General features: G+C 36.4%; 4 protein-coding genes and 1 long non-coding RNA gene across 8 annotated transcripts; all 5 read left to right on the forward strand.

Annotated features, from left to right (window-relative positions):
• Window positions 1-181: 181 nt before the first annotated feature.
• LOC117127288 lies at window positions 182-2,362 on the forward strand. Its single transcript, XR_004450220.1, has 2 exons — window positions 182-344; window positions 429-2,362. It is a non-coding gene; the product is annotated as an uncharacterized LOC117127288 (long non-coding RNA).
• A 3,447-nt stretch (window positions 2,363-5,809) lies between these two features.
• On the forward strand, window positions 5,810-8,138 carry LOC103834895 (26S proteasome non-ATPase regulatory subunit 6 homolog). Of its 2 annotated transcripts, XM_033277150.1 has the most exons (9): window positions 5,854-5,907; window positions 5,941-6,081; window positions 6,191-6,305; window positions 6,645-6,735; window positions 6,807-6,952; window positions 7,033-7,252; window positions 7,328-7,436; window positions 7,523-7,691; window positions 7,772-8,138. In XM_033277150.1, the coding sequence occupies exons 2-9, from the start codon at window positions 5,943-5,945 to the stop codon at window positions 7,944-7,946; spliced, it is 1,164 nt and encodes a 387-aa protein (XP_033133041.1). In that variant the 5' UTR covers window positions 5,854-5,907; window positions 5,941-5,942; the 3' UTR covers window positions 7,947-8,138. The 2 variants fall into 2 exon arrangements, with proteins under 2 accessions (XP_009109236.1, XP_033133041.1); XM_009110988.3 differs by having other exon boundaries at window positions 5,810-6,081.
• Window positions 8,139-8,216: 78 nt separating this feature from the next.
• LOC103834892 (aarF domain-containing protein kinase 1) lies at window positions 8,217-11,192 on the forward strand. 2 transcript variants are annotated; one of them, XM_033277131.1, is made up of 12 exons: window positions 8,217-8,458; window positions 8,548-8,676; window positions 8,773-8,967; window positions 9,126-9,173; window positions 9,251-9,379; window positions 9,433-9,587; window positions 9,745-9,855; window positions 9,995-10,103; window positions 10,194-10,312; window positions 10,492-10,645; window positions 10,735-10,882; window positions 10,960-11,192. In XM_033277131.1, exons 1-12 carry the CDS (start codon window positions 8,345-8,347, stop codon window positions 11,013-11,015), a joined length of 1,467 nt encoding a protein of 488 aa, XP_033133022.1. In that variant the 5' UTR covers window positions 8,217-8,344; the 3' UTR covers window positions 11,016-11,192. The 2 variants fall into 2 exon arrangements, with proteins under 2 accessions (XP_033133022.1, XP_009109235.1); XM_009110987.3 differs by having other exon boundaries at window positions 9,463-9,587.
• Window positions 11,193-13,251: 2,059 nt separating this feature from the next.
• LOC117127270 lies at window positions 13,252-18,694 on the forward strand. 2 transcript variants are annotated; one of them, XM_033277075.1, is made up of 19 exons: window positions 13,252-13,825; window positions 13,915-14,316; window positions 14,417-14,515; window positions 14,601-14,648; window positions 14,726-14,794; window positions 14,883-14,957; window positions 15,054-15,122; window positions 15,190-15,339; window positions 15,430-15,501; window positions 15,580-15,651; window positions 15,717-15,851; window positions 15,950-16,018; window positions 16,112-16,198; window positions 16,276-16,635; window positions 16,719-17,147; window positions 17,283-17,536; window positions 17,624-17,705; window positions 17,828-18,212; window positions 18,309-18,694. In XM_033277075.1, the coding sequence occupies exons 1-19, from the start codon at window positions 13,271-13,273 to the stop codon at window positions 18,572-18,574; spliced, it is 3,678 nt and encodes a 1,225-aa protein (XP_033132966.1). In that variant the 5' UTR covers window positions 13,252-13,270; the 3' UTR covers window positions 18,575-18,694. The 2 variants fall into 2 exon arrangements, with proteins under 2 accessions (XP_033132966.1, XP_033132967.1); XM_033277076.1 differs by lacking the exons at window positions 15,190-15,339; window positions 15,430-15,501; window positions 15,580-15,651.
• A 424-nt stretch (window positions 18,695-19,118) lies between these two features.
• Window positions 19,119-25,856, forward strand: LOC117127274. The gene is made up of 10 exons (XM_033277109.1): window positions 19,119-21,006; window positions 21,137-21,220; window positions 21,301-21,405; window positions 21,487-21,585; window positions 21,667-22,116; window positions 22,191-22,247; window positions 22,318-22,398; window positions 22,473-22,529; window positions 22,621-22,838; window positions 22,925-25,856. Exons 1-10 carry the CDS (start codon window positions 20,650-20,652, stop codon window positions 23,064-23,066), a joined length of 1,650 nt encoding a protein of 549 aa, XP_033133000.1. The 5' UTR covers window positions 19,119-20,649; the 3' UTR covers window positions 23,067-25,856.
• Window positions 25,857-26,945: the final 1,089 nt, after the last annotated feature.

Consider the following 26,945-nt stretch of genomic DNA (forward strand, 5'->3'; position numbering starts at 1 on the left):
TTAACCCTATCAATAAGGTTTTTTTTTTCAAGGAGAAAGCGGAGATGGGCAAAAAGGCAAGCATGAATGTTTAAGATAGCTTGATTCCAAGAGATGTGAATCAGTGATTTACTTGTCCTTTGGGACCATGTCAAGCTTTGACAACGAGCAGCTGGGCTTGGAGATGTCAGGACATGATTCTGTATGGGTGGTTAACAGAAGGTACGTATCATTTCTCAGTTGCAATATCAAGTGGACTTTCTGATCTTTTTGAATACCACAGCCAAAGCTTCTCGGGGTTCAAATCCTGTAGCTTTCGTCAATCCTAAAGCACATGTCTACCCACGTCTTGCATTAGGGACGAAGTAAGGTTCTCCTCAAGGGGCCTTAGAACTTGAGAAATATATATATATATCTTACTAAACATGTTTGTTTTGAGCATTTGATAGATGACAGCAACATGGACGAGTGGGTACAACATAAAAATGCCTGTTGTGCAAAGTGACTTTCAAGTAGAAAGATCACCAGCTGAAATCGTTACCTTCAACAGAAACAATAGGTCCTGTTTTTGTTATTTTCTTTCTTTATCCTTCAGTGTGACACGCAAGGCAGCAATCCTTGGCCTCTTCATCTGGATGCATCATGCATTGGGATAAGTTACTTTTTGTTCACTTTCAGTCACAACCAAGAGCGTGATTGGCCAGACACATGATCTTTCTATGGCGGTAAAGACTCTGGAGGATCATTACTGTATCTCTGTCTTGTCAATGTTCCTTGTCTCTAAATTTTTCTCTACCTTTTTTATTGCAGACCAATGTGTGAACAGTGACAAGGATCACTATTCAGGGACCTTCAAAGAAACCGTTCACGTTGTTGCAGGAAGTCACTTGTCTCTTTTTAGCAATCTGACTCCCCAAATGGAGCTTAGTCAGAGACTATGACTATTGGTTTGTCAAGTTTTTTTTTTTTTTTGAACTGAGGCTTGGTTTGGTTTGTGAAGTTGACTGCTTCAGATCACTCATTGCTTCTCTTTGAGTGCTAGAGGAGCAGCAACGGCCAAGTGGATGACTCCTTCAACGTCTCTAGAGATGTTTTGGCTTGCACTCATGATAATTGATAGCTGCGTCCCCACCACATCAGCTTCATGATCGATCTTTCTTTCTTAAAACTAGTAGCTTTTTGAGGATTTTTAAACATGTTTTACTCAGTGTTCTTGGACAAAATTTCTTGATTTATTTAACTGCAGAGATCATTTCTGTACTAATAATTTGCCTCTCTTTGTCTGCACAAACACAACAAAGTGACCAAACATTCAATCAGATATCTCTACTTCAGGGGACTTGTCTTATTGGTTCTCATGTGAAATCATTGATGCGAGATCTTCAACTTTCAGTGGAGAATGTATGGCCATATATTGAAACATGATCTACTGTATGGATCATAAGTGCTCAGTGAAGTTCTTGATTGTGGTGAGGATCAGCATGTTACATGGTGAAGATAAGTTAAAGGAAGTCATACCTTTACTTACCAACACAACCATTGAAATCAGTATTGGTAGATTTGTTGAGGTAAAGCCCTGAAGAAACATTAGGTCCATTGTCTAATCTATGCACTTCAAAATTTGTTTGACCGCCTTAATGGCACCTAAAAGAACACTTTAACTATAATTAGTTTAAAGCTAAATAGGTTACTGTTATGTACTCCAAGTATACATAGTAAATGCCTTTGTAGCTACTTGGTTGATGGATTCTGAAGAGTTGGTTAATTGCACCTTGTCTATATTAGGTTTTTTTTGGAGGGAGATATACACATTACTTGACCGCATGAAACAAAGGAGTAGTTACCTGTTTACACTGTCATTAAAATTACTAAGTGATATTACCAACTAACTGATGAAGTTGTTACCAATTTACATACTTCTCTTAATCAGTCTACATACTTCTCTTAAACAGTCTCCTTAGCATTATAAAAGTCATCAAATGTAGTATGCACTACATTGCAAGTTCACCATAACGTGTGTAACACTAAACATATCAAGAACAAGGTACTTTGTTAAAAAAAACAGATGTAAGATATCAGATATTTTATCCTATATTATAGAAAATGTAACTGAAAAAGATCACACTAGAAATTTATAAAATAATCTAACTTCAGGTATTGTTTAAAAGGCAGTTTCATCAAATTGACTCTATTCAAAAATACTAACCAATTTTATCATGAACAACTAATAATCATTGATTTTAGTTAATCATTCATTACAAATTCACAATTTTCTTTGTACTTTTAGTTTCTACAAATATAATAAATAATTAAAGAAAATGATAAAATAACATTAGAGATAAACATGAGAAATCAACTGCACAGGAAAAGTGCAATGAAAAACTAAATTATCTTCTTAGTAATAGACAAAAAAAAACAATTAAGACAAAATTTTACATATCCTTACTCTATCTAGTTAGACATCTTCACAAGTTTTTTGTGTCTCAAAAGCAAAACACTTTCTTATTCTAAGAAGAATAATCTTCTTTGCGTAGTTGAGTACCATACATTCCGAATCAAAATAGTTGAGTACACTCTTGAGCATCTTCACCATAGTGTTCCAATTTTTTGTTTTCAACAAAGATAGATCCTCTATCACTCATTTATTGGATTAAGGTGTCGATAGTAGTTGGGTTATCCGCCATTTATGATTGGTAAGAAGACGAAGATTCGTTTATGTTTTGAAAAACAAAATAAACTCCTAATGCTCTTGGCATTGGCAATCTGGTCCATTTTGAGCAGAACACCACTCTTTATAACATGTCTCACAGTGCTCGAGATCTTCACAATGCATGTTTGAATGCTCAAGACACAATGCCATAGCAAAGTTTTTGTAGAGTGAAAGAGTCAACAACAACAAAATAAAAATAAATAGATTTGACAAAAGCGGAAAGAAAAACATTTTCACCTGATACTTAGTGTAGGCTGAGCGATTCAGTAGGCATGTTAATGGATTAGTTTCGACCATTGACAATGTTACCCTGTAGATTTCTAAATCAGAGTATACATCACATACTCAACATAAAAGCAAGTTACGAGATAGAATTCATCTAAGTAGATACAAGATAATAAATATAATGTTCTTTTTATTTATCAAACACACATTCTCCAAGATCAAAGATTATTTTAACGAATGACTCAAAATTAACCACACTCCTTCTCAACGACTTTGTCTTGTTGAGTAGCATAAGAGCCTCATTAAACAACAAGTCGATAGTATCCTTTTCACTTTCAAGAGAAAAACTTGGCGATCAAACACGATACCAGCTTCAAGTTTACATTGAAACTCTCATGTGCAGCATAGCCAAAGTGGTATACACTGGTACAAACAACATCATCATCAGTCCTATAAAAAACCTTTTAAACATCTAAACCCTAAATTCAATATACCTCAACTCTCGAGCCTTTCAATATACCTAAACATCTAAACCTTTCATACTTCTTGACTTCTACGAACTCTGAACCTCTATCAGTCAAGTTTTGAATCAATTCCTCCATTGAAGTTGCATCTGCAGCCATCTTTCCTCCGCGGAAGAAGAAGAAAGAGATGAGATAGCAACTGGAGAGAGACAACGACACTAGAAAAGATCACAAGAAAAGATTGAAGATTAGTTCTTTCTTCTTTTACTCTGTTTCTAAATCAATTGCAACAAATAAACCCTTTTATAGTGATTAAATTATCCAAGAACACGTGAGACTAAAGTTTCTTTATTTATTTATTTTTTTGACGAAGTATTAGATTTTTATTTTCAGATTTATTGATTTTCGGTATTAAATCATATTGGTCTGGATGGATTGATTTAGTGGTTTTATTCTTATTTTTATTTTATTTTATTTTATTTCATTTTTAGCTGTAAAAAAATCATGATTATTTTAATATGAAGATCTTTTATGAAAAAAAAATTATTAATATTTAGTTAGTTGCTTTAAAAGTAGTTTTTTTAAGAGTATTTGCACTACACACACAAACATTATCTAGTATTTAGGTAGATACACATTTTAAATATTCCCCACTATTTTTTTGAAGTGCAATGACCCTGCTACCCCTATTGCTTAAATTAAATTGAAATTACATTTAGACATCAATTCTTCTCTTTTCCTTCCTCTATTTTTCTTATTATTTTTATTTTTAATATTGAATTCATTTTGCATCATTCTCTCTCTTCTCTTCCAAACCCACTTGCAATTCCAGAGAGATGTATTCATAATTTCGAAACTCAAGTTTCATTCAAGTTGTTTATACTTTCTCCACATCGTTCTTCATCTCTTTCTAAATCACCACAAAAAGAACATTCTGTCTGATTTTTACATAAATGTAATTTTCACTGCTATTCTCATCTGTTGTTCGTCTGCAAAAGATCCAGCTCCGGAAACTCCAAACATGCGAGCAGCTAAAACCTTTGGAAGATTAAGCTTCATGGGGAAGAGTTGACAATGGTCCAAAGAAATCATCATCTTACGGAACATGGACCGGTGATAGAAGAAGGCTAGATTCAAATAGTTGATTTGGTATAATCCATAAATTATTTTTTCTACAAATTAATTATTTTTACTGTGACCTTAAGTCATCGATGAATCTTTTGTTCCTCTTTCTTCTGTTTTTTTACATGATGATTAGGAAGTTGACGAAGATGAGAACAAAGAGAGAGTGATGAAAGAGAAACGTGGCTTTCTTCTGCTTACTTTTTTTTTCTTTTTTTTTGTGTTACTTAACATTATTGCTAATGAATAATGGATAATGCTAAATTTTGTATTTGTGTGTTGGATGTTAGTTTAACTTAGTCGGATAATATAAAGTTTAGATGTGTTAAAAAGTTCATATACGACCGAATTAGCTTGTAAACAATGGAATAATGCTGAACTTTGATCTGTGTTTGGATATTAGTTGACTTGTAAACAATATTATTGACACGATAAACATAAGATTAAAAGTTACATTTTAATCTAAATATTTTAATCGGCTAACATATCTAATAACATATAACAATTTATGTATCCAATATATTTATTATTTGTAACAATTTATCTTTTATTTTAGTCATTAAAATTTATTGTTAGCTAGCTAAAATATATATTAATATTGTATAGCAATTAAAATTTCCGTCCTATTTGATATAAAAATTTCAGAAGTTTTTAATATGGTTATAACTATTTTTCATGTATTTTTAAATTAATAGTAGAGATTTATTGTTATACAGCTAACATATTGAATAACATATAACAATTTATTTATATGGTATATCTAATAATTTATATTAATTTATCTTTTAGGTTAGTCTTTTAAATTCATTGTTAGACTGATAACATATATATAATACTGTTTAACAATTAGTTTATCCATCACATCTAATGTAAATACTATATCGAATTAGTTCTAGTGTTTAATTCAATAACGTAGCATAGTCAGATGGAAAGCAAACTAGTTAGATCCATCATTTCACGTGTTTGCATCCTTAAAGAAACTAGCTTAATGAATGGCGAAACAGTAAATAACTCGTCTTCTTCTTTTAGTTGTTGTGAAAAATCTCTGCAACTTTCACCATCATCTTATCATCTTTCCGAAGTCTTTTTATTTTTTTAACCTACGCTATTAGGCCTACTCTGTATGTTTCCTAAGAGCTAGAAGGACTCTTTTGTCATTTCAATTTTCTTGGTTGAATATTAAGTCCTACACAATTTGTCTTATGGGTAGTTACTTAATTAGTAACTTCTTTTATGATTTTGGCCTAATTCACTCTTTTTTTAATATATAGAAAATGAAAATAACAAATAAAGTCATCAGCCTTCTTAATAACCGGTCCGTCCGGTTCGCTCTTCCTCTTTACTCAAGAAAACATATTTCAATTTTACTACTATTCATCTCCTCTCTTTCTCAGATCCGTCTCAAGTGTTTTTTTCTTGAGTTGAGTGTGTAAGCAGCAGTCATGGACGGTGGAGCAGAAGGAACTCAGCAGCCTCACCTGATTCTAGCTCACAAGCTCTTCCTCCTCACTCACCCCGATGTTCAAGACATCGAGAAAGTCCAGCTCAAGTCTGACGTCTTGGATTCCATCAAATCCGATGGTAAAGTAGCTTCCTTTCTCTAATCAGTGAGCACAAGTTTGAAACTTTCTATGAGATTTGTATTGGGTTTTCGTTTTCTGATGTTGGGTTTGGTGTTTTCTTTAATAAGGTATGGCTCCTTTGTACGAAACCCTAGCGGCGTCTTCTGTGCTGGAATTGGATCAGAGCTTGCTGGATTCTATGCGGGCTAGTAACGAGGAAGAGCTTAAAAAGCTCGACGAGAAGTAAGCTAATAAGCTTCCTTCTTCCTCTTGCTTCTATATCTAAGTTTCTGCTTGTTTCCAATTAGACCATTCTGGAGAGTTTTGTTGCGTCTTCAGCTTCCTAGATAAGTTGGTGTCTTGAATTGGATGTTATAGAGAGTTATGTGCAGTTTTAGAATACGAGGCATATTGGCTGGAGTTAGGTCTTGGATTGGATGTTACCGTGTGTAGGTGATGTAATGATTCTGAGGGACTGTGTTTAAGATTTTGATGGAGCTCTTCTATCATAGATAGCATCGTGTCTTATAATCAATGTTGATGTTCACTTACTTTGTTCCTTCGGTTGTCTGCTTTGTCTAGGATTGCAGACGCAGAAGAAAATTTGGGAGAAAGTGAAGTCCGTGAAGCTCATCTTGCTAAAGCTCTGTATTTCATCAGGATCAGTGATAAGGTACTTGAGTTATTCTTTACGCACTTCAAAGGACTTCCGTGGCCAATAAAGTTTTTGCTTTGTGAATCCAGGAGAACGCGTTGGAGCAACTCAAACTCACTGAAGGAAAAACTGTTGCTGTTGGGCAAAAGATGGACCTTGTGTTCTACACATTGCAGCTTGCGTTTTTCTACATGGACTTCGATCTGGTATCCAAGAGCATTGACAAAGCCAAAAAGTAAGTGCTGCTTTGGCTCTTTGGCTACTACCCTTAATGTAGAGGGAAACTGAAACCGTTGATCTGTTCTCCCATGACAGGTTGTTTGAAGAGGGCGGTGACTGGGAGAGGAAGAACAGGCTAAAGGTCTATGAAGGCTTGTACTGCATGTCCACCAGAAATTTTAAGAAAGCCGCCAGCTTATTTCTGGATTCTATTTCAACCTTCACGACTTATGAGATCTTTCCCTACGAGACCTTCATTTTCTACACCGTCCTGACCAGCATCATAACTCTGGACAGAGTTTCTCTTAAGCAAAAGGTATTTTTATCCATGTCTCAGTTCCTCTGTGAATCTTTTTGAGTAAAATGCTAAATTGCTACTAATTTGGGACAGGTTGTTGATGCACCTGAGATCTTGACCGTCCTTGGGAAGATACCGTTCCTTTCTGAGTTCTTGAACTCCCTGTACGAGTGCCAGTACAAGGCGTTTTTCTCAGCATTTGGTTAGTACAATACAGTGACTAGATTAGCTTACTCCTTTTTCTCTGGGTTATAAGTAATAGCTCCATTGTTGGTGTATTTTTCTCAGCTGGAATGGCAGAGCAGATAAAGTTTGACCGGTACTTGAACCCACACTTCCGGTTCTACATGAGGGAAGTGAGAACAGTGGTGTACTCTCAATTTCTGGAATCTTACAAGAGCGTGACGGTTGATGCCATGGCAAATGCCTTTGGTGTTTCAGTGGACTTCATTGATCAGTAAGCAACACTAACAAACGCTCAATTACAGAGCTCTTTTTTTTAGAACTGACATGAAATAATGTTTTTTTTTAATCCAGGGAGCTGTCACGCTTCATTGCCGCTGGGAAGCTTCACTGCAAGATAGACAAAGTTGCAGGTGTTTTGGAGACTAACCGTCCAGATGCAAAGAATGCACTTTACCAGGCAACAATCAAGCAAGGAGATTTCTTGCTAAACAGGATCCAGAAGCTCTCTCGAGTCATCGATCTGTGAGCGAGCATGTCACCCACATGTTTCTTTTCCTTGTATTTTCCTTCAAAATTGCAACTTGGAAACTCTTAACGGTTAGAGAGAGTTTTTATCTTTTAGCTGTTTCTTCACTTGTATCGCAATACAAATATGTTAAAATCATTTTTCACAAAGAACTGAACAAGATCGTAGTCAAATCAAATTTTGGTATCATCACATTAGTTAGTTGCAGATATCAACTGTGTCTGATTCCTTTTCTTTCATACTAATATAAAGACTATTTTTTTTTTAATGCGCTTAACGCTCCAAGAATGAGCCAAGCGGTGTTCTGCCACACACACACACACAAGTCTTTGCCTTTATCCTCTTTTTATTATCTCTTTTTCTTCTATTTTTGAGACTACCTGTGCCTGTGCGAGAAAATGCATGCGATAGATTTCAAAGAGATTCAAGAAAAGCTCTCTGATGGTTTCCGGCCATGGCAAAGGTCATTTCAGTTCTGGGCTCGTGCTTCCGATATCTACACTGGATATAAGGTTTACTTTCTCCTTCTTCTTCTTCCTTCACAGTTTTTACTTTGTTGCATGCAAGTTGTAAAGTGTGTTGCTTTGTTGTGGTTTCTTAGGTATTTCAGCTTAGAGTGAGCTTCGTCAAGGATGTGAAGAAACAAGAGGAAATGTGGGAGACGCAGCATGAACTTGCTGCTCACAAAATCTACGCTATGTGCTCTGACCTTGGTGGTTTCTTCCTTAAGGTGATACTAATGTGTATATAATATACTCTTTAACTGTGATATTCTTACTTGCCCTTTACTTATTTGGTGTGCTGAGACCGTTGGTTCCTTCAATAGGTTGCGCAAATTCTAGGGAAACCTGATCTTGCGCCAGCTGCTTGGGTTAGAAAACTCGTCACTTTGTGTGATCAAGCTCCTGCTACGCCATTCGACTCAATTAGACTTGTCCTGGAGAAAGAGTTAGGTAAAAGCATTGATGAAGTGTTTGAATCATTTGATGATAAGCCTCTTGGGTCTGCTTCTATTGCTCAGGTACTAGAAGATTAATCACACAACTGCTTGAGAACCTTTGTAGTGTACTTCTGTGCATGCTTATAAAACAAGATACTATCATCATGAGAGAAATTTAGTAACAGCACTTTAAGCAAAACTTACAGTTTCACTCTTTATCTTTGTTGCTTCTGGTATAGGTTCATCGTGCAAGAGTAAAGGGAGACAAGAGAGATGTTGTTGTAAAGGTGAGAATAATCATTAGTAAAACTGAAAGCTTTCTAGCATTTTTCATTAGTGTCTGAATGTGGAACCACATGTTTAGGTTCAACACCCTGGCGTTGAGAAACTAATGATGACAGACATACGGAACTTGCAAATATTTGCATTATACATGCAGAAAACAGATATCAAATTTGACTTGTTCTCCATAACAAAGGAAATGGAGAAGCAGGTACACTTGTAAAGATATAAGGTTAGGATCTTACTGCTCTCTTAAGTCACTAGAACTCCTTGTGTGTTTTCATTTTTTTCAAGATTGGGTATGAATTTGACTTCAAAAGGGAGGCCAATGCAATGGAAAAGATCCGTCGTTTTCTTTATGATAACAACAGGAAGAGTCCTGTTCTGGTTCCCAGGGTGTTGCCACAATTGGTGACCAGGTACTTATTCTTATATTAGCCTTCCAGTTATCTCAATAGGCTTTTTTAACTTGTCTTGCTTCACTGATCATGAATGTGGTTTTGATAGAATCGCTTTTCATTCATGATTCTTTTAAAAAAATTAGTGCTGATCAGAGGGTAATCATAATGCACACAGGAGGGTTCTGGTGATGGATTACATTAATGGAATCCCTATCTTGAGACTCGGTGATGAGATGGCCAAAAGAGGGATAAATCCTCGTGGTAGGATGGCAGAGGCAGCAAAACTGTAAGCTTTCTAGGAACAGACAATCTCTCTCTCTCTCTCTCTATGCTTTTGATCTCTTGTTTCTTGACTAGCATTTGGATCTTGTCATGATGTGTAATGGGATAATGTTCTCTTTTTTTTTTTTCTCTTGCTCCCACAGAAATATACTTAGCAGTTTGTCTAAAGCATATGGGCAAATGATACTGAAGAGTGGTTTCTTTCATGCTGATCCACATCCTGGGAATATCTTGATTTGTAAAGGTTCAGAGGCAAGTTATCTTAATTGACTTTACTGGGGTCTTCTGATTTGTTTTGCTGTTTATGTATTTTTGACTTGTGACCTTGTTTCTCGTTGTTAGGTTGCACTGCTAGATTATGGTCAAGTGAAGGAACTACCTGACCACCTGAGACTTGGTTATGCAAATTTGGTCATTTCCATGGCGGATAACAATGCCTCATTGGCATCACAGAGCTTTAGGTAATTCAAAAACTCACTATTACCTGTGGGACTTGTTTGTCCTATGGGATAGAGTCTTGTGATGGAGTGAAAAGGAAATAGTTGGTGTTAAGACTTTTTTTAACTTATGCTGGTTACATTCACCTGGTTAGATTAGTGTAGCATATGATCCCTTGGTTGTTTCCGTGGTGAATATATAGGGAACTGGGTATAGTTACATTTGCCAAGTGCGAGAATGAGCAGCAAGAACTTCTCCAGTTAGCAAAAACGATGTTCGACACAAAGATGCCTCCCGGTGTATCAGTTCTGCAACCTTTCTCAGAAGACTCTTCCATCAAAAAGATATCCGTTGAGGTAATTGTACAACCTGTTGTGTGTGTGTGTTTGGGTATAATGCAAAAACTTTACTGTGTTTGTTTGTTTGTTTGTTTGTTGTGGGATAGGGATTTCCAGAGGAACTATTCTCTGTTCTTCGCACGGTGATTCTGTTAAGAGGGCTGAGCGTAGGGATTGGGCTTAATTACTCATGTGCTCAACAGTGGAAGCCTATCGCAGAAGAGGCTTTGCTTGCATCTGGAAGACACTCGCCAGGTTTACCACTCTTTTGTATTACTTTTTTTTATTGTTTAGCAAAATCTGTTTTGTAATGGAAGGTGACAACATTTCAGGTAAAAAGCAGAAGCGTAGATTTAGTTCTTTGAGGAGGCTATACCCAAGAGATTAAGAACACAAACACATAACAGAGTTGATGGTTTTCTTTTCTCTTGCAAATGATACAATCAAGGCAGCAAGTTGTCTATACACGCAAATGTCCAGTGACCCGAAAACTACCCAGCTGTTAGTTTCACATTCAGTTAAGAGAAAACATGCGTTAATATTCATGAAAAGACTTATTATCCCCCTTGCAAAATTCTCAGACCCTAAAAGTGCAAGAAAACAACCACATGGATGCATGCTCAAGAGAGAAATAACTTAATATGATCCCTTTAATTTGGTGTATTGGTTCCAAAGATTTAATATATGCCTTTCATATTAACTGCATGTCAAATGAATGACATTTAGACAATTGGTAGCCATAAAGGATGACACTGGAGTCCTTCTAAGTTCTATGTCAGAAAAAACTTGAATTCAATCAAGATTCCCTTGAACACAAGTGAGCATTTGGGTCCACAACTACGAAAATAAACTAGATAGGATAACATGATATGTACCACGTACTGTATTTGTGAGTGGATGCCATAACATTATGCTTATGTTCAAATTATCGGCGTACTTTACGGACGAAAACAAAAAATAATAAACAAAAGAAAAAAAGAATGATATGTCGCTTGCATGCATGTAAGAGCTGTCTGCTTTCCTTTCAGAGACTATAATAAGTCTTTGGGAGGCATGTGCTGTGGTTACTCAAATCTTCAGTGTCGTTGTCAGATTTATCTTGGTGGAGTGAAGGTGAAGATATCTTGAGCCTATCCTTGATTGATTCCCACTCCTTCATCAGTTTATTTTTGTTAAATTGTAACTCACTTTTATATTTGATTTGTGTTTTAAACAATGCTAAAAAGTTGTTAAACGGTAATTAAGTGTTTATAGATGATTAATGCTTAGGTGAACGTTTTACGTTTGGACGACGCCTAAACCGATTCTTTCAGAAAAATCATTTTATCACTTTGATCTATTTTTAGAACACTGGTTTTGAATAAAGATGTTATTTTGACCCAAATTTTTGACATTATTATTATTATTGTACTTTTCCTTTTAATAATACTCACTCACGTTTTTAGTTTTCTCTTGTAAACCAACCGTATCATTTGATTAAGTTTGTCCGAAGATTAGCATGCCTAAACTGTCAAAAACAACCTAACAATTACAAATGGAATGAATCCCGTAGAACCTGCAAATCACGGGACACTACATGTCCCACTATACTTCTTCTTTACATCTCTAATGCTTTTCACATTAACCTATCATTACGAATACCTATTAACTAATGACTTTTAGAGCATAGATTTGGATTTAAATCCCCTGCCGTGATTGGTGCATTAAGAAGTGGAAAAGTAATAGGGCAATTGTCAATAATAGCACCTTTTGAAGTTTTCCTTCCCAAACTAGCACTCAGGATTAGAAGTCACAAAAATAGGTTTCATTAAAGGGGTAATTTACCTTTATACCCTTTGTTATAAGAATAGAAAAAAAAAAACATTTCATTTCATTCGATCGCGAATCTTCTCCGGCTCCTCTCGGGAATCTTCACCCTCACCGGCACTGTCGTCTCCGACTCGGGAATCGTCGTCTCCGGCTCGGGAATCATCTTCTCCGACTCGGGAATCGTCGTCTCCGGCTCGGGAATCATCTTCTCCGACTCGGGAATCGAAGTCTCCGGCTCGGGAATCATCTTCTCCGGCTCGCTAATCGTCTTCTCCGGCTCGCTAATCATCTTCTCCGGCTATCTAATCATCAGCGTCACACTCTCTACTCTCAAAATCGGTAACTTTTTAAAATTAGGGTTTTTGAATTAAAATTTGGGAAGCTTGCGTTTTGATTTTGATTTGTGTGTTACTCGTTCTTATTAACAAGCGAAGCAAATGAAGACTTTTGTGTTGTTTTGTATTTGTGTTATTTCAGGAAAGCCTTCCAGAAAAGTTTGAAATTTTTTTTTTCCTTGTTTACGCAGGATAGAAACAAGATGGGAGATTCAGTACCTCTAAAACTAGCACTGCCAGAGCTGAAGTATCCTATTGGTTCACAGCCAAAAGAAAAGTCAGCAATCAACCAATACTCTGGTTCAGATTATATCTCTATTGTCAAAAGCATCCTAAAACCAGATGAGATGATAAGAGTCCGAGGATCATTTCTGGGACCTGTAATGAAGCTCAGTGAGAGAGGATTGAAGTTATCAGCAAAGATAGTCTACGCCATTCTCACTAGAAGCATCGTTTCTGTCAAGGAGAATGAAGCTGGTTCCATTTCGGTGCGCAGCCAATGAGGTTCTCTATAAGAGAATTTCATATGATGACAGGCTTGAAATGTAGTGGTGCATTAGAAGGACCACGAAGGGAAACCGAGAGATTTAATTGGGAATTGCTAAAGGGGCGTAGTCATAAGTTAAGTGACGTGGTGGACCAGCTCAGAAACACAAGAGAAGATGCTTCTGAGGAGAGAATATGCCTCGCAATGCTCATCCTGGTAGAGAGCATATTATTGCGGAAGAGCAAAGGAGGGAGTTTTCCTTTGGAATATGCGAAAAATGCACAGGATATGACATATCCATGGGGAAAAGAGGCTTACATTGTGCTCCTGAAGTCAATTCAAAACGCTGTCGCGAATCATTTGGAGAATAAATCCAAATTTGAGTTGCAAGGTTATCCTCTAGTATTCCTTCTTTGGATACTAGAGTCGATTCCTTTGCTAAGGAATAAGTTCAGTAAGTGTGTACCAACAGTTGAGGTTCCTGGGCCGACTTACTTGTGTGAAAAATACACTGAGATAGAGAATCCATCACTTGATAGGGTTTTACAGGTTGAAGCTGATACAAAGGTAAGCTTTTCCAAGTATATGTTTCTCAGTTTATTTGGCTTCTTCTTTTTAATATGTTTCTCATTGGTCTTTTTTTGAAATATTCTCAGCTGAAGGTCCATTGCATACTACCTTCTATTCCTCATGATCCAGAAGATGATATCTCCATTGAAGACAAATATAGTGACGAGTTGGAAACAGTGAAAGATGTAACAAAGAAAGGGTACAAGATTACAGCCGATGACTGGGAAAATAGGTGTGTAGACACATTTGACACATTGGATGCTCTTATTCAAATGATGGCAAATAAGGAGACTGGCCAAGCTTCTACTCCGATTGATGAGGATTCAGTAAATGAAAAAGTGAACAGGATCATCACGGTAATGGAGGAGAATCTGAAGAGCATGAAGGATCGAATGTCATTACTGGAAGAAGAAAACATACATCTTAGAGCTCGTGTGTCAGAGTTGGAAGGAAACAGCAATGTTTTTCCCACTAACGTGACACAAAAGGTAAATTCTCAAAACATCTTCTTTTACATTTGCATTTTCAAGTATTTTTTGGAAGATCTTGTACATATTCTTGAATGCCTTCCTAATATTTGACAAACAGCGATCCAGTGGGACACCTTTATCTCCAATGTCTCACACGCAACCATCGAGTGAGACACCTTTATCTCCAATGTCTCAACAGCCTAATTTGACACATGAGGTATGTAACCAATAAATATTGTTGAGTTTTGAAGTAATATTTGGAAAGCTTTTGTACTTCTTGAATGCATTCCTGATTTTTGCAGGAGACAATGATTGAATCAGCTGCATCTCCAAAGTCTCAACAAAATGAGGTATATGCTCAAAAATTTTTAAGAAAATATTTGGAAATTCTTGTACAAAATCCTGAATGCCTTCCTGATTTTTGCAGGATTACACGCAATCATCGAGTGAGACGCCTTTATCTCCAATGTCTCAACAGCCTAATTTGACAAATGAGGTATGTAACCAATAAAATATTGTTGAGTTTTGAAGTAATATTTGGAAGCTTTTGTACATATTCTAGAATGCATTCTTGATTTTTGCAGGACACAATGAATGAATCAGATGATGAAACTCCTGCCCTTGATACTCAAGTATTCTCTCCTAATCTGACAAAAGAGGTATATGCTCAATGATATTGTTTTCACAGTTGGAGTTTACAAATTAGTTTTGGGTGATTTTTTTTTACATATAAAGGCTTTTCTGATTTTTGACAGAAAGAAACAGAAACGTCTACCGGTGAGAGGCCATCCAATCCTAATCAAGATGGAAAACCAGATGATGAGGTAATATTTATTCTAGAAATTATAGTTGAATGTATTCATGATGGCCATTCCTGATATTTTTTTGCAGATTGTGAGAGAGAAATTAACAAGTGAGTCACCTGCTAGTCAGAGTCAAGTTTTGCAGAAAGAAACAGTAGAAATGAATGAGACACCTTCTTCTCCAATAGCTCCAAAGAGTATTGAAACTCCCGTTTATACTCCAAGTCAGACTCAGCAGGTACATGGTCAAAAAAAATCTTGGATTTTTAAGTTAATGTTTGGAAGCTTTAGAACGTACTCTGGATTGACTTCGTGATAATTTTTACAGATTGAGAGAGAGCCATCGGATGACACGCCTGCCCTTGATACTCAAGTTTTTACTCCTAATCTGACAAAAGAGGTATATGCTCAATGACAGTTGGAGTTTACAATTAGTTTTGGGTGATTTACATATATAGACCTTTCTAATTTTTGGCAGAGGGAAACACAAACCTCTACTGATGAAACGCCACCCAAAACTAATCAAGGAGAAGGAAAACCAGATGATGAGGTAATATTTACTCTAGAATTATAATTGAATGTATTCATGATGGCCTTTCCTGATATTTTTTGCAGATTGTGATTGAGTCACCTGCTGCTCAGACTCAAGTTTTGCAAAAAGAAACACTGGAAATGAATGAGACACCTTCTTCTCCAATATCTCCAAAGAGTATTGAGACTCAAGTTTTTACTCCAATTCAGAAACAGCAGGTAAATGTTCAAAAAATCTTGGAGATTTCAAGTAATGTTTGAAAGCTTTTGTACGTGTTTTTGATCCCCTACCTGACTTTTTTTTGTTTTTTTTGCAGACGGTAACAGAGGAAACGTATGAGGCTACACAGCCATTGACTGAGATCATTTCAGCAAACAATAAAAAGGTAAGCATAGAAATGTCTTTCATAAGTACAACTTGAATTTTAAATTGTAGAAACTTCTTCATAACTACCTCTTTTATTTTACTGTTATTACAGGAGGATACACATGCTGTGCATTACAGACCTTCCTCTCCATTGTCTTCACTAATTGCACTAGTTATTGAAGAAAATAAGAATGCTTTGGTAAGAAGAAATATTTAAAATGTTTAGGTAATATTTTTCTATTCAACTAACTCTTACCATTTACTTTTGTCTTATAGAGTGAGACAGAAACTGCGACCCAATATTTTTCTACAAGTGAAGGAGAGCATTCACAATCAAGCAGAAAGAATCAAGCGGAAGAATATCTCAAGGATACTACAGAACCTACTACTGAGCTAGTTTCCACAGATGTTTCGAAGACACAGCCTCTTACTCCGCAAACACAGCACCTTCAGACAAGTGAGGGAGATCAATCCGATGAGACACCATCAGAGCAGAATCAAGCAGAAGAAAATCTCAAGGATACTACAGAACCTACTACTGAGCTAGTTTCCACATATGTTTCGAAGATGCCGCCTATTACTCAGCAAACAGAGCATCTTCAGACAAGTGCTATAGATTTTTCAGAAAAAAACGAGGTATGCATCGAGTATATTTGATCTTTAATTATTATTCTAACAATTTAAAACCGCTGATGTTACTGAATCTTCATTTTTAATAGGTTGAAGTAAGCAGGCTTCTAGCTCACTTTCAAATAGGCGCAGAGGTTGAAATTTTGTCTACTGATGACGAAATATGGTATCCAGGAAAGGTTGTTGATCTTAAACTGTGTGAAGGACTAGAGGAGCTGACAGTTGAGTACACGACACTCTTCACAGACCAACATAGACTTCAGAAACTTCAGGATACTATCACGGCTGACAAAATACGTCCTGCAACACCAACTAGTGACCAAAAATCCTTTGAGATGATGGATAAGGTAGAAGCCTTCTACAACAATGGCTGGAGCAGCGGACAAATTAGCATGGTACTTGGTGATAACACATACTCGGTGTGTCTCTATACTTCTATGGAAACTATTCTATTCAAACATTCAGATTTGCGAATTCATAGAGAATGGAAAGATGGAGTCTGGAAGATGGCAGATAAGGTAAATCATAACTAGAATTATACTTCACGTGAATTGTTTGATATACATACATTTTAGTTTCAGGAATGGTTTCCAGAAATTCCGATTGCAACAAATTTGATAATATTTTGCTTGGTGTCTATTGTTTGATTAAAGGTGAAGCCTGATAAGAAAAGGAAAGCTGCTGCCTCATCACAAAATTCAGGAATGGATAATGTTTTCCTAAGAAGGAGCGAGAGGGTGCCTAAACGATCTAGAGACACAAAAACTCCATTCAAGTCTGACAGAAATCCGGCTTTAACTGTAATACCTGAGATTATACCTGCAGTTGATCCGTTTTCAACTCCTGCGGAACATAAGCTTTCAAGGCTTCAAAATTGGATGACATTAAAGCCCGGCATGCATGAAACGTAAGCATGTTTCTGTCCTTGTCTATATATTCTTATATTTATGTATAAGAGGTTTGGTAATTCCTTTGAATCTTTAATCGACTGCAGGTCCCTATCAATCAATGATAATAAGATAAGGAAATCTTTCTTTCAAAGCATGGAAAATGCAAAAAAGGACCTTAAGAAAGAGGTAATTTGTTTACATATGTTCTTGCCTTGAGCTTTTTTTTAAAAAAAATTCAGGAAGGATTTGTTTAGTTTCAGGAAATTATATAGTAACAAATTAGATAATGTTTGCCTTTTTTTTTGCAGCACATTGATGGAGCCTTTGCAATGCTAAATTGCAGAAGAAATGAGAATGCTGCTTGGTTCCACAACTACAAGATTCCAAAGGCGTGCTTCCTACCTATGGAGTTCTTGCATTGCTTGCTCTCTGATGATTTGGCTTACAAGAAAGAAAAGGTCAAAGGTAAAAAGATTTTCAACGATTTATTTAAAGATACTGTGAGAGGGAAGGTATATCCAGAGAAGACATGGGGAGAAGATGTTGATGTTGTGTATGGGATTACTCTTGGAAAAAAAAGCAATGTCTGGATTGGGATGGAAATTCATTTGAAGAAGAAAAGAATCACAGTATATGATTGTTTTCAAAAGGAAAGCAACAGCATTGATATTCCTCAAGTGAAAAAGTTGGCAGGTATGTATAAACAATCTGTATTTGATGTATTCATCTGTTTCTTGGTTTGAAATATTCAACTGATTCTATCTTGATATTGATTTTTAAATATGACAGTGTTGATTTCTAATCTGCTGGTGGAATCTTCTGGTGATGAGGTAGATAAGGTGAAGATGATTCCATTTGAGATTGAGCAGGCACAAGGTTTACCCAAGACAAAACATCCTTTCAACTGTGGGATATTTCTTGTCAAGATTCTGGAGTGCCAGTCATTGAAGATAGGAGACATGACAAAGATTAATGATGACAATGCATTGGAGCTAAGGAGAACCTTGTCTTGTGAGATCTTCAACCAATTTGTGGATGAGAGCTTTGGGAAATGAGAATGATGCATGAAAACATTTTTTGTTTTAGTTAAGACTCGGTTTTAGTTATGACTGTTTATTTTGTTATGTTGTTGGCGTCTGGTTACATAAGAAAGATTGGAAGGATATCAAGTATTTTATTTGGGTATCATATATCTTGGAAGGTTAAAATATTGTTTCTGGATGGGTTTCCAGAAAAAAAGTTAAGTGTTTCAAATGTAAAAAAGAATGAAATGAGATTATATACTAAGGATTGGACATGTATATGGTAAGCTTAAAATTGTGATGTTTACAGACAACAAAAATTTAGAACCACAAAGGATCGAACCCAGAGGGAGAGAGTCTGCGTATTTGGATAGTGTGGGAGTTTAGCCACTAGGCCAAGAAGAATCATCTGTTATGGATTACATTTAATTTTATTTAACTCCAAACTGTAACACAAAAAAGAATTAAAATAGATTTTGAATCCACCACATATCGAACCCGGGGATAGAGAGACTTTTGAGTTATAAAAAGCCTTGGTTTAACCGCTGGTCTGAGGAGAATCATCTGTTAAAGAATATTACATAAGCATACTTAACCCAATTAATATAGGATAGGTTTCCAAAACAATACATTTCGATTGAAAAAAAACAAAACTCTTGCCGTCTCAACACTCTCGCCGTTTCAAACTTCTCGAATCTCACTCGTCTCCGCCTCTCGAATCTCTCTCTCATCTCCATATCTCTCGATCTCCGACGAAAACCCATCTCCAGAACTCTCTCTCTCTCGATCTTTTACGCGAGCTCTCTCTATTCTCCGAGAAAAACCATTTCTAGAGCTCTATCTCTTGAAGGTATGTTGCAGATTCAACCTTATGTGTGTTTTCTTTCTGAGAGATTGGTCTCCTGGTTTTTGCTTGTGTATAGACTTGCTCGTTTTAACCTAATATGATTCGTAGAATTCTAGTTCATGTGAAAGCATGTGTATAGACTTCGGGAAGGATTTGTATTTTTTTCAGGAAACCCTTCCTGAAAATTGGATTTTAATTAATTTAGACAAATAAAATTTTTCTTGTTTACGCAGGATAGAAACAAGATGGGAGATCCATTACCATTAAGACTAGCACTGCCTGAGCTGAGGTATCCGATTGGATCAGAGCCAGAGAAGACGATATCGATAAACCAACACTCGATAGTTGCTTATATCAAAACTGTTAAGGAAATTCTAGGAAATGATGAGTTCAACAGAATAAGAGGGACGTTTTTGGGACCGGTGATCAAGCTTGGAGAGAGGTCTTTGAAATTATCAGCTAAGATAGTGCACGCAGTTCTCACCAAAAGCATCAAGACAGTGAAGAGACACGAAGCATGGTTCCATTTTGGTGCTCAGCCAATGAGGTTCTCTATAAGAGAATTCCACATGGTGACTGGTTTGAAATGTAGTGGTGAAGCAAGAGAACCACGAGAGGGAACCGAGAAATTTAAGTGGGACTTCCTAAAAGGGCGTACTCATACAGTAAAGGACGTGGAGAAGCAGCTCAGAAACACAAGAGAAGATGCTTCTGATGAGAGATTCTGCCTTGCAATGCTCCTCCTGATTGAGAGCATACTACTACAGAAGAGCCTTCTCGACGGTGGCACAACTTTTACTTTGGATTATGTGAAAATAGCGCAGGATATGGATGTCTTGATGACATACCCATGGGGGAGAACAGCTTATAATTTGCTGTTAAAATCACTTCAGAGAGCTGTCGACAAAAGCCTCGACAAAAACAATTATGATTTGCAAGGGTTCCCTATGGCATTTCTTATATGGATACTTGAGTCAGTACCTTTGCTACAGTATGCATTCAGTCAAGTTGTTCCTATTCTGAGCGTTCAACCGTCTACCCCAATATTTTTGTGTGAGAAGTACCTTCAAATAGCTTCTCCACAGCTGATAGATGTTCTCCTAATTGAAATCAAAGATCATGTAAGTTTTTACATTATTTTTTTCTTGTTTCTGTTTTGCCTTATGATTCTCCATTTAAAAGCTAATTATTTTTATGGTTTCAGCTTAAGGTCACATGCATCCTACCTCCTATTTCTAATGATCCAGAAGATGATGTTTGCATGGGAGACGAAGCTAATAAAGATCTGGATGACATGGCCGATTTATCCAAGAGAGGTTATAAGTTTAAAATTAGAGATTGGCGAAACATGTCAGTAGACCTATACGGTGCTAATGAAGAAATAAGAAGAGCATCTTTACTGTTTGGGAATGGAGGGATGAGTCAAGCTTCTACTTCGTATCAGGAGGAGTCTTTGGAATCAAAGATCAACAGAATCAGCGAGATGGTGGGAGATAATTTAAGGATCATGAACGATCGTTTGTGTTTGATTGAAAAAGACAGGAAACAGATTAAAGAACGTGTGACAAACCTAGAGAAACTACAAAGAGTTACTTCATATGAAACTCCAAACAATGAGGTAACTTTTTTTTCGGAAATTAAAATTAATGTTTATCTAGTTCTTGATTCAGTTTTGAGTTGTCAAGTAATTTTGGAAGATGTTATACATATTTAGGCTTGCCTTCCTAATTTTTGTTGTACTTGCACAGACTGACACAACTCCATTTCATGAGACGGCTTCCAGACAAGGTGAAGCCAATGCAGATCAAGCAGATGAACAACTTAACAATGAGGCAAGTATAATTTTGAAAACTGTTGGTATTTATAAAATTATGAATTTGGTACGTGTTCATAATCCCATTCCTGACATCAGGATACACGAGAGCCTATGAATGAGATCACGAAAGAGACACCTGGTTCTCCAATAGCTCAACAGAATATTGAGACTCCAGTCCTTACTCCAATTCAGACGCAGCAGGTACCTTCTTTAAAAAATTGGACTTTTCAAGTAATTTTTGGAAGCCCTTGTACGTGTTCATTCAACCATTCCTGAATTCAGGAGACTCACGAGCTTATGAATGAGATCATTTCACCAAACATTTCCGACACACAGCCAAATACCCGAGCTCGCAGAAATCTTTTAACAGAGCAAAATAAGGTATTACTTTCATTAAAACCTTTAATAAATACTCAGCAACTATCAAAATGACTGGATATCCTTGAATCTAAACCATCACAGGATGTAGAAAGCAGAGTTCAAAATCCCTTTGAGATCGGAGCAAATGTGGAGATTTCATCACAAGATGACAATACTTGTCATAAATGGTATCCAGGAAATGTGTTGGCAACATATTTGGTTGATGGGGTTGAGATGGTGAAAGTTGAGTACTTCGTCCCGTCTCTGGACGAAAAGAAGAGGAAAAGGAGTGTTGAGACACGTGTATCAATTGACAGAATACGTCCTCAACCACCACCTGAGAGATCTGGAGCGAAGAAAAGTTATGAGCTAATGCAGGACGTGGAGGCGTTCGACAATGGTGCCTGGTGCGCTGGAAAAGTTAAAGTCATTTTGTTTGATGGCTCGTGTTTTGTCTCTTTGAACAATTCTAAAGAACAAATTTACTTCCACCATTCTGAGATGCGAAAACCAAGAAAATGGGTAGATGGTGTTTGGGAGATGACAAAAAAGGTAAAACAAATGCCTTGGATCACTTGAATTGAAAAATAATGTCATTTGTTTAATATCTCGGTATTGATTTTCAGATGGAAGAAGAGCAGACGCAGAGTGTGAATCCAAGTGAAGGAGATGGTGATAAAAAGGTATGAAATATTTATACATCATACTAGGAATTAAGATATAAATGTATCTGAATTTTTGTCATTCAAAAAGGGGAAGGCGAAGGCTGTCGCTTGTAAGAAAAATGAAGCAGCTGGTCCATCAGAAGATGGTGTTGGGAAAATGGCAAAAGAGGTAATAAAAATGAATAAGATCCACTTGAATTGAAGTTCAGGTCAATAGTTTGATATATCGGTTTTGTTTCACAGATGGAAGTAAAGCAGGGTAAGAGTGTGAAACCAAGTCAAGACGATCATGCAAAAAAGGTATAAAAAATATTTTTACTTCATATTAGGAAGGCATTCAAGTATAAAGATAAAAACGATCCTGAATTTTTGTCTTTATTTTTAATTAAAGGGGAAGCCACATGTTGGTAAGAAGAAGAAAGCAAATGCTCAGCCAGTAGATTTGCTTCCTTTTCTACAGCGAGAAGAGAAGAGGCCAATACGACCTAGAAACCCTCCTATACCTGTAACACCTGAGGTAATCCTTCCAATTGATCCATTTGTGACACCTGAATTTCCTCGGTTTTCAAGGCTTGCACACTGGATGGATCTACGGGGCATATATCGTGTGTAAGCAACTTTTTGTCCTCGCATAAATATTCCTAATTTATTTTGTAAAAGTTTCGATTGATACTAGTTAATTTTATCAACTACAGACCGTTTTATATCAATGGAAAAGAAATTGAAAAAGAGTTCTTTCAAAAAATGGACGATGCAGAAAACAATCTCAACAAAGAGGTAATCAACACTCTGTTCTGTCTTCTATTTGATTGTGTGATATGTTTAGGAAGAGGTTGAGTTGAGCTATGCTAGATGTCCATGTTATAGCAGTTCTATATGAAGTTTCTAACTATATTGTTACATTGGCAGCACATAAATGTTGCATTTGAAATGCTAAATTGTAAGAGGGTTGAGCAAGGTGCTTGGTTCCGCAACAACAATCTTCCACCAGCATGCTTTGTACCAGTCAAATTCTTAGAAGTGGTTGGGTACGCTTATGAATCTGTCAGGAAGCCACATAAGAAAAAAAAAAGTTATTGGAGGGCTGTGTAGGCGAACTTGTGAAAGGTTTAATACATCCAAAGAAGGTATGGCTGGAAGATGTTGATGTTATATATGGTGTCATTGAAGATAAGTTGAGCTGTCACTATATTGGGGTGGAGATACAATTGATGGACAACACAATCACACTCTTCCATTGTGGTCTTCCAAAAGCAAATATCAAACGTGCTCTTAATCAAATCCAAGAACTGGCAGGTAAAAATATTAGCTAATTTAGAAAATAAAAGTTTGTCACTTGCTGCTTGTGATTGTGATGCATTTTTACATATTCATTTTGTTGTCTGTTGGTGATTGATTTATTGTATAATTTTGGGTATTTATGACAGTGTTGATTAGTGCCATAAAGATGGAACTTCTTGGTGAAGAGGTTAATTTCGAAGATATCAGTCCATTTGAAGTTAAGTTTGCAGAAGGGCTTCCAAAGACAAAATTTCCATACAACTGTGGTATTTTTGTTGTGAAGATGCTGGAATGCAGGTCACTGGGATTGAAGAGCATGGCTAATATAAATGATGAAACTGCGATGGACTTACGAAGCAAGCTATGTTGTGAGATCTTCGACCAGTTTATGGATAAAGATTTCCAGGAAGGTCAAAGGAAGTGAAAATGTCATATTTGTTCTGTTTTCTACACTGTTTTTCTACTTTGATATTAATTATCCCTAACGTTTAAGTTTAAGTTTGTAATGAATTATCCCTAACGTTTTTTTCATTTAGATTGTTATTGAAAAATTTTTAGGATGTATTGATGAATTGTCAAATGCTTATGGTACTTTTAGGATGGGTTTCCAGAAAAAGAGTGAGAAAGCAAAATGCACCAAAGCCTAGCATATTCCTTTAAAGTTTACAAAAAAAATGAAAAAGAAAGTGATCCGATGTTGATTGAACTCGTGAACTCTCGAAAGATGAATCAAAGTGTGCAGCCGCTGTGCCAAGGGTGTTATACTTGCCAAAAGATATAATAAAACGATAATAACTTGTAACTTTTGAATATTTAATTAAAAACAGAAAAAAGTGAAAATATACACAACGGGATCGAACACGGCTTATTGTGTGATAAGGGTACACTAAGAGTAGAAGGGCTTGCCACTAGGCTATGGTGGATATTCGATATCAGAGTAAATGTGAACTTATTTATTCACAGACGATAGATTTATATGATCTGGATATCATTTTAAGTATTCAGGATAGCTTTCCAAAAACAAATTCCTTTAAAGTTTACAAAAAAAAAATGAAAAAGAATGTGATCTGATGTTGATTGAACTCGTGAACTCTCGATAGATTAATCCAAGTGTGCAGCCGTTGTACCAAGGGTCTTATACTTGCCAAAAGCTACAATAAAACGAAAATAACGTTTGAATATTTAATTAAAAACAAAAAAAAATGTGAGTATACACAACGGGGATCGAACACGACTTATTGTGTGATAAGGGTACACTAAGAGTAGAAGGGCTTGCCACTAGGCTACGTTGGATATTCGATAACAGAGTAAATGTGAACTCATTTATTCACAGACGATAGATTTATATAATCTGGATATCATTTTATGTATTCAGGATGGCTTTCCAAAAACAAATAAGCAAATCAGATAACCAAGTTATAAGAACACTAGGCCAAACCATTACAAAATAGTGAAAAACATTGAACAAGTTTTTTATTTAGGTTGTTAATTGAAGAAACAACACAAGAGAAACAAAAGTGCTTATTCATTTAAAATAAAAACTGAAAATCAAACATAATGTGGTCCTTAAAAACATAAAAAGAGAAGACGATAACATGAAATTACTCATGATGGAGCCAACTTTCGCCAAGTTTATCCCAATCAGGGACTTTGACCTTCACATCAGCAAGCATTCCTTCCGCTTCCGAGTGCTCTTCTTTGAGTTTCTCCAACTCAGCAGTTAAATCAAATTTTCCATCAGCTTTGATAATATCTTCAAGCAACTCGATTTGGACAGCAATTGAATTTGCTTTGCTGGATGCAAGATTCCAATCATTCTCAGATAGCCTGTATTCGTTGGACAAACGAAGAAGAGCCCTGTAATGTTCCACAGTTTCCTTCTTCCCCTTCTTGAAACCTTCGGCGGCATCACATCCGTAAACCTCCTCTATGGGACGCTTCATCATCTTCTTTGAACTTCCTTCCATTGAAACTTTGTCCTGCAACAAAATCGAAACTAAGATGTTACGATAAAATAGAAATAGAAAAAAGTTCATGAATTGAATGGAAAATGAGAAAAATCGAAAACTAACTTGTATTGCAAAAGGATATATCAAGCGAAATGAAGTGAGTGAATAAAAGGTCTGATATCGTCCCTTATATTTATAGAACAAAAAGGAACTCTTCGATTATTGAAGTCAGTTAAAATAAACTCTTGATTATTGTGGAACTCTTCGATTATTGAAGTCAGTTACTGAAATAACCAATCATATAACACCCAATCTTGACGAAAAGAAACTCTTCGGTTACTGAGTTACATGATGTCGTTTGGAAGAGACTCTTCGATTCCTGAGATATATGTTTGAAAAAAAAAAAAAAATCACCCATTACTCGTAGGAGAGTCGAACCCGGGTCGATCAAATGTTTCGGTATCATAGGTTTCGTGGTTTAGCCGCTAGGCTGAGGAGAATCATCTGTTAGTTGCTTCCACATAATTGAATTTACCCATACAATTTATAGTATAATACATTGGAAAGATCTTTGATAGTTCAGGATGGGCTTCCGATTGCGACAAATGTGATTCCTGAGATATATGTTTGAACAAAAAAAAAAAAAATCACCCATTACTCGTAGGAGAGTCGAACCCGGGTCGATCAAATGTTTCGGTATCATAGGTTTCGTGGTTTAGCCGCTAGGCTGAGGAGAATCATCTGTTAGTTGCTTCCACATAATTGAATTTACCCATACAATTAGTATAATACATGGAAAGATCTTTGATAGTTCAGGATGGGCTTCCGATTGCGACAAATGTGATTCCTGAGATATATGTTTGAACAAAAAAAAAAAAAAAATCACCCATTACTCGTAGGAGAGTCGAACCGGGTCGATCAAATGTTTCGGTATCATAGGTTTCGTGGTTTAGCCGCTAGGCTGAGGAGAATCATCTGTTAGTTGCTTCCACATAATTGAATTTACCCATACAATTTATAGTATAATACATTGGAAAGATCTTTGATAGTTCAGGATGGGCTTCCGAGCGACAAATGTGATTCCTGAGATATATGTTTGAACAAAAAAAAAAAATCACCCATACTCGTAGGAGAGTCGAACCCGGGTCGATCTCAATGTTTCGGTATCATAGGTTTCGTGGTTTAGCGCTAGGCTGAGGAGATCATCTGTTAAGTTGCTTCCACATAATTGAATTTACCCATACAATTTATAGTTAAATACATTGGAAAGATCTTTGATAGTTCAGGATGGGCTCCGATTGCGACAAATGTGATTCCTGAGATATATGTTTGAACAAAAAAAAAAATCACCATTACTCGTAGGAGAGTCGAACCCGGGTCGATCAAATGTTTCGGTATCATAGGTTTCGTGGTTTAGCCGCTAGGCTGAGGGAATCATCTGTAGTTGCTTCCACATAATGAATTTACCCATACAATTTATAGTAAA

The sequence above is a fragment of the Brassica rapa genome, chromosome A08 (genome assembly GCF_000309985.2).
Source record: "Brassica rapa cultivar Chiifu-401-42 chromosome A08, CAAS_Brap_v3.01, whole genome shotgun sequence".
NCBI lineage: Eukaryota > Viridiplantae > Streptophyta > Magnoliopsida > Brassicales > Brassicaceae > Brassica > Brassica rapa.

Bases quoted from the DNA above. Each gene is read 5' to 3' on its own strand.
- LOC103834895 (XM_009110988.3), top strand. From the start codon at position 5,943: ATGGACGGTGGAGCAGAAGGAACTCAGCAGCCTCACCTGATTCTAGCT. The intron at 6,082-6,190 runs GTAAAGTAGCTT...TTCTTTAATAAG, and splicing joins GGATTCCATCAAATCCGATG to GTATGGCTCCTTTGTACGAA. The intron at 6,736-6,806 runs GTACTTGAGTTA...TTGTGAATCCAG, and splicing joins TCATCAGGATCAGTGATAAG to GAGAACGCGTTGGAGCAACT.
- LOC103834892 (XM_033277131.1), top strand. From the start codon at position 8,345: ATGCATGCGATAGATTTCAAAGAGATTCAAGAAAAGCTCTCTGATGGT. The intron at 9,174-9,250 runs GTGAGAATAATC...CCACATGTTTAG, and splicing joins AGAGAGATGTTGTTGTAAAG to GTTCAACACCCTGGCGTTGA. The intron at 10,883-10,959 runs GTTTACCACTCT...ACAACATTTCAG, and splicing joins ATCTGGAAGACACTCGCCAG to GTAAAAAGCAGAAGCGTAGA.
- LOC117127270 (XM_033277075.1), top strand. From the start codon at position 13,271: ATGAGGTTCTCTATAAGAGAATTTCATATGATGACAGGCTTGAAATGT. The intron at 15,340-15,429 runs GTACATGGTCAA...TAATTTTTACAG, and splicing joins CTCCAAGTCAGACTCAGCAG to ATTGAGAGAGAGCCATCGGA. The intron at 15,852-15,949 runs GTAAATGTTCAA...TTTTTTTTGCAG, and splicing joins CTCCAATTCAGAAACAGCAG to ACGGTAACAGAGGAAACGTA.
- LOC117127274 (XM_033277109.1), top strand. From the start codon at position 20,650: ATGGGAGACGAAGCTAATAAAGATCTGGATGACATGGCCGATTTATCC. The intron at 21,586-21,666 runs GTATTACTTTCA...AAACCATCACAG, and splicing joins TTTTAACAGAGCAAAATAAG to GATGTAGAAAGCAGAGTTCA. The intron at 22,248-22,317 runs GTATGAAATATT...TCATTCAAAAAG, and splicing joins AAGGAGATGGTGATAAAAAG to GGGAAGGCGAAGGCTGTCGC.